The sequence below is a fragment of the Hemitrygon akajei genome, chromosome 2 (assembly GCF_048418815.1).
Source record: "Hemitrygon akajei chromosome 2, sHemAka1.3, whole genome shotgun sequence".
Classification (NCBI taxonomy): Eukaryota; Metazoa; Chordata; class Chondrichthyes; order Myliobatiformes; family Dasyatidae; genus Hemitrygon; species Hemitrygon akajei.
In genome coordinates this window covers 29,713,907-29,725,976 of record NC_133125.1, presented here as the reverse complement: position 1 = coordinate 29,725,976, position 12,070 = coordinate 29,713,907, and the positions used below count along the sequence as shown (strand labels likewise).

The following is a 12,070-nucleotide window of genomic DNA, read 5'->3' as shown; positions in this document are numbered from 1 at the left end:
TGAGCTGAGACCCTTCGTCTGGACTGGAAATGAAGGGGGGAGATGCCACAATAAGAAAGTGTGGGAGGGGAAAGAGAATAAGCTAGAAAGTGGTGGGTGGAGGAGTGGGGATGAAGTGAGAAGCTGGGAACTTCATTATTATTATTATTATTATTAATAATAAAGCTATTATTAATGCTTTATGAGATAGTGATTTAGATGCATATCATATTTTTTTACTGAGTTAAGTATTGTATGTAATTAGTTTTGCTACAACAAGTGTATGGGACATTGGAAAAAAAGTTGAATTTCCCCATGGGGATGAATAAAGTATCTATCTATCTATCTATCTAAAAGACAGAATCTGGTAGGAGAGGAGAGTGGACCATGGAAAAGGAGGAGGGGCACCGGGGGGGGGGGGGTGGATGGTAGGCAAGTGAGGAGAATAGGTAAGAAGCCAGAAAAGGGAATTGAAGAAGAGGGAACGTGGGGGAGGGGGGTGCACGGAAGTTATCAGAAGTTTGGGAGATTGATGTTTGTGCCATCAGGTTAGAATTTCTGTAGCCAAGGGTGGTGACTCTGTGGAATTCATTGCTCCAGTTGGCTGTGGAGGCCAAGTCATTGGGTATATTTAACGTGGTGGCTGATAGGTTTTTGTTAAGTTATGGGTGTCAAAGTTCATGCGGAGAAGGCGGGAGAATTCAGCTGAGAGCGAAAATAAATCAGTCATCATTGAATGTCAGAGCAGACTCGATGGGCTGAATGCTCTAATTCTGCTCCTATGTCTTATGGTTTTACACTAAATCAAAAAGATAACTAAATAGTCATTCTCCCTTTAGTTCACTGATACAGCCAGTTAGAGAATTTTGGGTAATTGGAGCTTTCCTTTATAAATGGCATTTTTGCTATTATTAACAGATTACTAATTTATTTACAATAAATACAATTAGATTTTGGGTTAAAGGGAACAGCTTGTTAAATGTGAAAATGTAATTTATATCAGGACTCACAATTTATGCCTCACCGGCAAAAGGATATTTTGTTTCAAGATACAGTACATTTCAGTATTTTCCCAGGAATGCCATTTTTCTTTTACACCTACTTTGCTGTGTATTATCAATAACTAATAATTTAATGGCAGCTGCTTTTAATTACCTTTTGTATTATCTCAAGAGCTCCTTTCAAGCAATGATTATTTTAAAATATTCAGTTATTTATTATTCCACACTAATCTGGAAAAACAAACCCTATTCCCATTTTCAATTCATTTTTCTCCCACTCATTAAGTTTCCCTTGTGCTATGGTTCATTACCTGAACAATAGTGCTGGCTGTCACGCTGTTCCCACAGGGCCTGGAGAGTATTGCCCTGTAACCATTTGCTCAAGGTGTTAATGAGAACAGTATCAGTAGGGTGGTTTCTCAATCAGTCTTTCCCTTCTCGCAGGGAAGTGACTAGCACCCTGAGACGGCTCGGCCAAAATCCGGAAACGTACTATGTGGAGAACAGAGAATCGATCTGACGCATTTGCTTTGGATATACAGGGCACTGTGAAACCAGGTCATGTACACTCAGTGGCCATTATATTAGGTACACCTATATACTTGCTCGGTAACGTAAATATCTGATCAGCCAATCATGCGGCAGCAATACAATGCATAAAAGCCTGCAGACATGGTCAAGAGGTTCAGTTGTGGTTTAGACCAAACATCAGAATGAGGAGGAAATGTGATCTAAGAGACTTTGGTGGTGGAATGTTTGTTGGAACCAGCTGAGGTTGTTCAAGTACTGTATCTCAGAAACGGCTGATCTCCCGGGATTCTCATGCACAGCAGTCTGGAGTTCACAAAGAATGGTGCAGAAACAAAAAAAACATCCAGAGAGCAGCGGTCCTGTGTGCCAAACCTCCTTGTTAATATGAGAGGTCTGAGGAGAATTTCCAGACTTGTCCAAGTGGATAGAAAGGCAATAGTAACTCGAATAACCATATTATAACCGTGGTGTGCAGAACAGCATCTCTGAACACACAGCACATCAAAATACAAAATGGATGGGCTAAAGCAGCAGAAGACAATGAACATCTACTCCATGGCCACTCAGCCTGAGAGAACTGATTGATTTCAGTTCAAAAATCAGGTCTGAAGTTCTGTTCAAAATTCTACTGCGTGCTGTACTGAAATTTAAAATTTGCAAATATTAATTCCTAACATGGAACATTACTCAACAATTGTATAAGCTGCAGAGTCAATGGCCTATTTGTCCTATTTATCAGCTGGAAGGCCATAACCCAATTGTACTGTCTTCCAAAACAAGCCATGGCAGTAAATTCAAGATAATCTTTGTGGTAGGTGCAAAATCTGACGCACACACAATAATGACATTTCATGAATATAAACTGGATTCATACTGAGTAGAGTGGCTTGATTTAATGACAAATATAGATTCACTTTAAAATAATGGGTAAAGAAAATAGTTTAAACTACACTTAACTTTTAATTTGCAACATTAGATTTTCATTCCTGTAAATTGACTTTTTGGCATTTGAGAATCAGTACTCTAAATTTGCCTTTGGTTAGAGTGAAGAGAAATGTACAAACCATTTCCCAATCTGACATCTTCCTATTGAACTGGTCTTGTAGAAATCTTAATTTTTGATTGTAATTTCCTCTCATAATGGAAATTTCATTTTGCAGTTCCTCTATCTTGGCAGCAGCCTGTGACCGAGAAATATAATAATTAACTGACAGTCAAAGTGTGCATCAAATGAGTATTCAGTGCACTTTGTATTAACCAATCAAAACCAGCATTAAATGAAATTCCATTCTATACTAAAACAGTGCAAATAGTAACAAATAACAATAAGGAAAGTAAGATTATAAAATGCCCATTCGTGCGGCTGAGAGGAATTTTCTCGATTTAATTATGAGTCTAACTATCCAGCAGGTTTGTAATAGCTGGACGAGGATTGAAAAAGTATTTAGTGCTTTCCTGGATTATATTACAAATAAGTACTTCTCGGGCTTCCAGTCGGGTCCAGGTATCTATTTTAACTGACGGTTACAGTCGATTTTAATTGATGTTAACTGAGTTTATCATTGAAAGGTTGGTTAAAGTCGATACCTGTACCTGGCTGGAAGAGGAGGACTGATAGCCAAAGCTTAACGACTGAAATTTCATCATGGACAGTGTGGGTTCAAGAGCCACCACTCAGTCTCGAGCACATAACCAGGCCGAAATTTTAGGGCCATATTAAATAACTGGATATAATTGGTGAAGCCATTTTTGAATAAAGTATTAAAGGTTTAGTTCTCTCGCAGGTGAATGCAAGAAATTCCACGATTCTATATGAGCTCCAGCCAAAACTTTCCATCAAGTAACAAATAATCTAGTCAATATCTACTTACTGTTACTAGAATCTTAACATAGAACAGTACAGTACAGAATAGGAATGCTTTCTTTAATTAAAATGGTAATGGTATGATAAATGGTAATGGCACTAATGGTATGATTGCACTGCTCCTGGGAAACGTTGTCTCATTCTGCCCTGCAGAGCTGATGTACAGTTAGAATGACAATAAAGTTTTTGAATCTTGAATCTTTAAATCAAATGCCCATATAAACTAATCCCTTCAGTCTATGTAATATCCATATCCCTCCACTTTCTGCACATTCATATGTCTATCTAAGAGCCTCCTGAATGCCTCTGTCATATTTATCTCCATCTCCACTTCAGGCAGTGCATTCCAGACACCCTCAATTCTGTGTTTAAAAAGTTGCCTTGCACATTTGCTTTGAACTTGTCCCCGTCACCTGAAATGCATGTTGTGTATATATTGCACATATCCTACAGTATCAGGGGCACTGTACTTCTATCTACTAGGAAATTTAAAAAAAAACAAATGTAGCTGTAAGAAATATAAAACTAAAGCAGAAAATGCTGAAACTGTTCAGTCACACAGCACCTGTGGAAAGAGAAACAAATTCCAATGTACACTATGTCTCGGACCCTTTGTGACTCCTTTCTCCGCTCTTCCATCCCCACTCCGTATCTTAAGGCATTTCCCATGCAACCACAGGAGAGCTACCATCTGTCCTTTCACCTCTTCCATTCCGACTAGCTAGGGACGCGGACTTTCTTCCCAGTTGAAACAGTGATTCGCCTGCACTCCTTCCATTCAAGCGTAATGCACTCGGTGTTGCGAACATGGTCTCTTCCACAAACACAAACTGGGTGATTGCTTTGTGGAGCACTGTGTCGGGAGGAGATTCCCTGAGCTTCTGGGGGGCTGCCACTTCAAATCAGCATCTCAATCCCACCCTGACCTCTCTGTCTGAGGCCGCCTGTGCTGTTAAAATGAAGCCCAACACAAACACAAGGAACGAAATCTGCTCTTTCATTTGGAGATGTGCAACCTTCATAAGGACAAAGAGGCCAAAAGGCTTTTCTTTTTCTTTCTATTTGTATAATCGGGCTCACTGGGCACGCCTCACAGTCTACAATTAGCAGAACATTACAAAAAGAAGCATGATCCACCATTTAATGGTCACATCACCCTGTCAGAAACAGAATCACAAGCAGGTTTGTTATTACTGATACATGTTGTGAAATCTATTGTTTTGTAACAGCAGTGCACTGCGAGACATTAAAAAAATGACTATAGGTTATAATAAAAATATAAATAGTTAAAAAATGAATAGTGAGGAGGTTTTCATGGATCGTTGAGAAATCTGATGGAAGAGCGTAAGAAACTGTTCCTAAAACGTAAACACTCTGGCTTCTGTGCTTTCCTCCTGATGGCCGTAATAAGAAAAGGGCATGCCCTGGATGCTGAATGTCCTTAGTGTTGGATGTTGCCTTCCTGAGGCACCGCTTTTCCAAGATGCACTCGAGGGAGGGGAGTGGTGTGCCAACAATGCAGTTGATGAGTCTACAAGCCTCTGCAGCCTCTTTCAATCCTGTGCATTGGAGCCTCCATTACCAGGCAGCCATGAAACCAGTCAGAGTATCCTCCACGGTACAGCCGTAGAAATTTGCTAGAGTCTTTGGTGACATACCAGATCTTGTCAAACTCCTAATGGAAGTTTACCCATCCTACTGATTGCATTAATGTGTTGGCCCAGGATGAACTGCCTGAGGTGCTGATGCCCAGGAATGTGAGGCTGCTCACTCTTTCCACCACCACCATCCCCTCATTGAGGACTGGCGTGTGTTCTCCTGTTATCTCCAGACATAATGTCATCGGCCCTCTTATCTTAGTTTTACCCATCCATTCCCCAGCATTGCTGTTACTAAGCACTAAATTGTTTCTTTTTTTCTTTGCTAGTTCTGAAGAAATGTTAACCGTTTCTCTTTCCATTGATGCTACCTGACCTGCTGAGTATTTCCAGCATTTTCTGCATTTACTCCAAAAATATGTCATTCGGGGCAAAGTGCTTTGGGACATAAGATGATTGTGGAAAATGCTATTTAAATGTTTTTTTTACCCAATATTTTGTTAAGTAGAAACATTGGGACATGTTAAACACAAAATTAAAAGATATTAAGCAGTGCAAAAAACACAGAAACATTCTTGCATTACCATAAGAAAATTAATCCTAAAAACTCGCTATAAAATTGAAGAATGAATTTATCCAAAGAGAAATGTGATAAGACTTCTTGGTTATTCAAGTTGCTCTGGAAATTTGACTGGCCATTTGTCTGAATGATTCACTCCTGTGTGCCTCACATCATCCTCAGAATAAAACTCCTCCAGGCATCACGAGGTAAATTACACCATATTTTTCAAGGAGCACCAACCACTGGACGTTCCTGAAACAGCGAGATTTTAATATTGCTGCCCTGGACTGGGACACATGTTCTTCGATCTATGAGACCCACCTCCCCCCCCCATCTCCAACAGTGCACATACACTGGCTTGTATTCTTCTGACGTTCTCTCCTCTAACCTTGCTAAGTCCAGTTTGTGTCCCTCCAATTTTCCAAGGTCCCAACCTTGTGATCAACAATTCCTTAGACTATTAACTGAATTTCAATTCTACCATGGAAATGCGATTTGAACTCATGTCTTTGGGTTCTGGATTACTAGTTGGGTTACCTAACCACTGCACCACAACCATACCTTCCTAATGTTCATTCGTGAAGTGAATCAACAGCTATGTAGTGGACCTGTCCAAATGTACTGTGCTAGAGTTCCTGTAAGTATGTTTTAGTCACATTGTTCTTTCATGTATGAGGTGAAAATCTCAACTTTGGTGCACTTAGAAATTGTACCAAAATGCATCTGAAATTTTGCTGATTGTTTCTGCTAAAATGCATTGGCATAATCATAAACATAAAACCCTCCATGAGCTGCAGAGTAAATAATGGTGCTACTACATTAGGAGATCCATTCTTGTTTGCTTCCTTCATGAATTTGACTGAAAATGGTTTATCATTTAAAGTAAGCCTTGGGGCATACCTGATTTAAAATAAGCAAAAATGGGTTTGAAAATTACGTTGAATTATATAATAAATATATAGTTGCTCTATGATGTCAGTTGATAGTTTTTTACACGTGAAAATGTTTAAAATATACCTGGAATTGTATATGTAAGAAAATAAGGGTAATTTGAATAATATAACAGAATTAGTGAAGTTAAGAGAGTTTCAACAAGAATATTTCTAGTTTTGTGCACATCTTGAACTGGATGCGTTCAATGGTGAACCAATATAAAAGATTGCAAAAAATGCAAAGTATGTTATTTGGTCATAGCTGCCTTACTCTCAGATCTATTACATTAACTCAGCTGTCTGCACTGGAATCTCTACATAGCATTAACACCAATAAAAAGAAATGTAACATTTTGAAGTACACAACTCATGTAAATAAACAAACAACTGTTAAATGGTTACAAGGGATGAGATCTGAACTTTGATTTTTTATAAAGCACCACGTAACAAGGGGATAACTAGTAATTCCATATTTTATTATTAGTGTAAATTATTTGCATTATGTTTTTGATTGCATTGTGATTCCCTATAACCATGTATTCAAATAAATGTGTATGTATTCCTATATGAACACACATTCATATGAATTCAAAAATAATGTATCATTATGAATTGTCCAGTGTCAACTCTTTGGCTGCATTTTGTAGTAAGTTTTCATCAATGTCAAGCACCCTATGTTTGCATAATGGTTAAGTTGCTGGATATACTACAGCTTTGATGTAGATATAAGGATTAAACCCCATGAATGCGGCTGGGAATTTAAATTCAAATAATTAAGTTGATCTGAAATTAATGGAAAAGAAAGTTATTGAAGGATTGGTAACTAGGAAACTACTACATTGCCATGAAGAACTCAAATGTTTCACTTGTGGCATTCAGGAGAAGATCTGTCAATTTAACCCATTCTGGTCTATAATAGATAGATAGATAGATAGATACTTTATTCATCCCCATGGGGAAATTCCAACTTTTTTCCAATGTCCCATACACTTGTTGTAGCAAAACTAATTACATACAATACTTAACTCAGTAAAAAAAAAATATGATATGCATCTAAATCACTATCTCAAAAGCATTAATAATAGCTTTTAAAAAGTTCTTAAGTCCTGGCGGTAGAATTGTAAAGCCTAATGGCATTGGGGAGTATTGACCTCTTCATCCTGTCTGAGGAGCATTGTATCGATAGTAACCTGTCGCTGAAACTGCTTCTCTGTCTCTGGATGGTGCTATGTAGAGGATGTTCAGAGTTATCCATAATTGACCGTAGCCTACTCAGCGCCCTTCGCTCAGCTACCGATGTTAAACTCTCCAGTACTTTGCCCACGACAGAGCCCGCCTTCCTTACCAGCTTATTAAGACGTGAGGCATCCCTCTTCTTAATGCTTCCTCCCCAACACGCCACCACAAAGAAGAGGGCATCTCAGCATCTCACCACAGACATTGAATGATGCCAACCTTCTTAGGAAGTACAGTCTAATGGATTCTAAGTCCATCAATGTGGTTGACTCTTAGTTGTTTTTTCAGTCCAGGACAATTAGAGATGGACAATAAATGCCAGCATTGCCAATGTTCATATGTGACACGTATATGGAGGAATTTAAGCTGGGGGGTTATATGGGAGGCAGGGTTTGAGGGTCAGCACAACCTTGTGGGCCGAAGGGCCTGAAATGTGCTGTACTATTCTGTGTTCTATGAAGAACATAAACATTTTTTGAATTTTTTGTAGCAAATTTTATGGAATAGGTCTTATGGCATTGTAATCTTAAATAGAGTTTTTGAAGTTTAGTTTTAAAAAGTGAGAATGATGTGAGTGCTTGTCTTATGCTAATTCATCCCACATAATGGAGTAGGGTTTAAGAATAATGCTTCCACAGCAGTCTTGGTGATGGTGCAGTGGAAGATAAGAGTTTTTAGAACTGACATCGTTGGTTACTCTGAAAGTTCTTTAAATGAGTAACTAGGCCATACAGATTGAGAAGCACCTATATAGTACACTTGTGGGACAGTAAGCTGATCAGAACTGAAACAGATGATTGTGCTAGAGTTGGGAGAGCTGGTCACTCTTCAGGAAGAATTATTGTAAAATGCCAAAATTCTGATTATATTTCTGCAGATATATTATTTTCTTCATTCAACTTTTTGGCATTCTCACGCTGTTTAGGCATCTTCTGAGGGGTCTAGACAAATCATTTCTGCTCTTTGCCATAATCGCTCTATAACTCGTAATACAGGTGCTCTCCTTGTGATTTTCCTTTTCCTGATGAAGCTGCCACTCTTTACTTAACTCACATTACAGTGCGGTGAGATATGAGGAATCATAGAAAAAATCTCTTAATACTGCATGATAGAGGTCAAATATACCCACTCTAGCACGTCAAATACTTCATGCTGTCTTTGGATTTCTGTTAGTGAAGCTTTTGCTGCCAGTGAGTGTAATGAAAAACCTCCAAAGTGGATGGCAGTTTAGTTTATCAGTCACAGAGGAAATGTGGTGAACAAAGGTTCTTGGAGTACTATCCAGCACCTCCTTCATCAGGTTGTTTTTAAAATTTTCAGCGTGCAAAGACTCATTCAAACAACAAAGGTTATCGTGACCAACAGCATTGTCTATAATTTATAGGCATAAAAACATCATTGAATTAATTGTGTAAATTTCACCTTATAAACTGAACTATGACAGTAGAAGACATTCTGCTTCTTTCTATTTTCATTAGTAGTCACACTTGATTGTTACTGCAATTAGTAAAGGCATGCTTCTAATTCAATTGTAACAAAATGTAAAAATTTACCTCCTTTCTATATATTGCGAACTGTGCTGCTATAGTTTCAGAATTATTATTATTCTGTAAAATAAGAGAAGTATTTATTGAACAACATCAGGTCTACAGATACAAAAATTACTAAATCCAAAAGAAATTACAAATTACAGAGGTATTCCTTTCTCAGTCCCTGTGATAAATCCAAATTAAGAAAAATACACTGAGGCCACTGGGTAACAGATGATGAATCCTGACACATTTCTTCTTTACTTAACCCATTCCTGCAAAGGGCTTTTCCAATAAAAAGGTTTCATTAATTCAAACCAGCAGCTATTTTTCACTGTCTGCCAGTCTGTATATCCAATAGTTTCACTAATGAAATAATTCACTACTATTTATCTAGCTGAATAGTATTTCATTTGTATCAAAAGCAAAATCCTACCATCATTTAAATTATTTGTAGCCCTCAATCAGTTTGTATGCCACACAATATTATATTACCTCACAAGCATGTAGATGATCAGAAAATAATAGCAAATATTCCAGTTAGGACACTTTTTTACTCTAGATTGTTGTAAAACTTTTGGTATAATACTTTATCTAGTTCTATTTTCTGAAGTATAAGTTTTACTTAAAACAATAATAAAAATAAATTTACACCTTGCAATCAGATTCCTAATATGAATTACTGTTATATTAAGTTTGAAGAAATGACAGAATAAGATTAATAACTTTACAAGAGTCTTATTTTTGTAAAATGTGTTTGAGTTGCTAAAAGTTTAAGTAAAATATCAAATAAAACTAAATTTACAAAAGTATACGATTTGTACTGTATACTGATTATTGACATAAAGAAAAGTGCATCCAGTTGTGTATGTGCTGTTTAAGTTATCGATATTTTAACTGATTTTACGCATGAGTCAGTAAAAGTACGGCCAACCTATCTGTTATCAGGTAATGCCTTAAACACTTGATTAAAAGGATTTTTAACAGTTGATTTCAGAAAATGGATAGCTTGTTGATACCATTGTCTGTTCATCCTTTAGATCAATACAGTAGTCCAAAAAGACCTCTCCAACTCTCTCAGGGGTATTAGCTCTGCTGCAGTGAGGCACCGCAGACCTTACTGGTGTAGGCAGTTCAGTCAGGCCTCCTTTCTCAGCCCTCGTTTGAGAAAATGGAATGGAATCTCTTCTGCCTTTGAAACAAAGCAAAAGGAAACTGAACGAATAAGGCGTACATTGAAATAATATGTACATTGAACATTTAGCACAAGAATTAATTCCAAGAATTGAAAAAAAAACACAGAATGTGCCCTTCAGAGCTCCTCAGGAATATACTAAACCAGATCAAGAGATAATTGTTTTTCAAGCCAGTGAATTTGCATCATGTATGGATTTGTGAGGAAAACTTGTGAGAAAGATTCAACTTTACAAGAGTTAATCATTTAAATTTCAGGTAATTCTGAAAAACATTTTTTAAATTACCTCAAACTATATTAGATACTCCCTCACACACTACCACACTCTACTGATTCTATATAATTAATTCCCTGGTAAAATGTTTGGGAGAGTTACTATTTTTAAAGTCTAGTTCTGTTAGGAGGCACAGCTATTCACTAATACATTATTTGCCTGCCTTTATATTCTTTGACTTTTAAACCCTGGAAAATTGTGCCTTGCATCCAGAGTCAGGTAGCATTCAATTCAACTTTCCGGTGACATACCTTGAATTTCAAAGTAGTAAATGGTGACATATTCTATATGTACTTTGATAATAAATATACTCTGGGCTTTGAATTTTTGAGCTTGAACTTTTGTCACTAGTTAGGGTGCAGCATCTTACGAGAAGCAAACGTGACCTCACCCAATTGGATTTGATCGAATACATTTATAGTTTTCCAGCAATCCGGATTTGAACAGTTGTCAGGAGTTCTGTATAATGGACTAGAACATCTGGGTGGGTCAGAAAATATAGTATCTACAAAACCGCTGAGTGAGTCTTTCATGGATAGTAAAATCATATGGAAAATACCCAATCACAAAACTGCTGAGAACAAATTTGACCAACAGGAAAGCCACATGTTCAAAAATGTTTAAGAAATAAAATTAAACACTAATAAAACTAAATAATTGAACCTGCTAATACAAAAACAAACAATTAGAATATTACAGAAAATATAATTAATTAGAATAGGTAATTTACTTATACTTGACTATACTTCCTTCCACCCTGCCTCCTGTAAGGACACAGTTCCATTCTTCCAGTTCCTCTCTCTCAGTTGTATCTGCTCTAGTGACAAAATTTCCTGCCAAGTGCCTTTGAGATGCCTTCTTTCTTCCCAGATTTGGCCTCTCCACCCACCAAAACAGAATTCTTAGTCACATCTCTTCAAATTCCTACATTTCTGCTTTCACTCACTCACCTCCTGGATAGAGGTCCACTGGTTGCCACTTTCCAGCCACCAGTCTCCACATTGAAGTAAACATTCTTCACAATTTCTGCCACTTTCAATATGATTCTGCACCAGACACACAATTTCTTCCTCTGTCCTTTTGAACAGAACCTTGTCTTTCCTGTGTGCACGTTGTAGACTTCCAGATGCTATGTTAAAATTTAGTTTTAGGTCATTGGTTTTCTCTTTTTGGATCAGAGCTGGCCAGTTCTGCTTTATGTTATCGATCAATAAAATTGGCTCAGCTCATATCTCTCTGCTAGAATGGTCTGACTTTTGGGGCACATCTTAAGGCTTCTGCCTATCACAGCTTGTACATGTTCTTTTGCTTGTGTTCTGGTTGGGTTTTACCAGGATCATTCGACTCCAGACCTCATTATAGACTTTGG

At 37.5% G+C, this 12,070-nt stretch overlaps 1 protein-coding gene across 1 annotated transcript in view; it reads right to left on the bottom strand.

The window, feature by feature from the left end:
- LOC140738504 (uncharacterized) overlaps positions 1–12,070 on the bottom strand; it is a 95,390-nt gene that overhangs the window by 66,985 nt on the left and 16,335 nt on the right. The window contains exon 2 of the mRNA XM_073065871.1: positions 11,652–11,830. Coding sequence (XP_072921972.1) covers positions 11,652–11,830 — 179 coding nt within the window. The remainder of the gene's footprint in view (positions 1–11,651; positions 11,831–12,070) is intronic.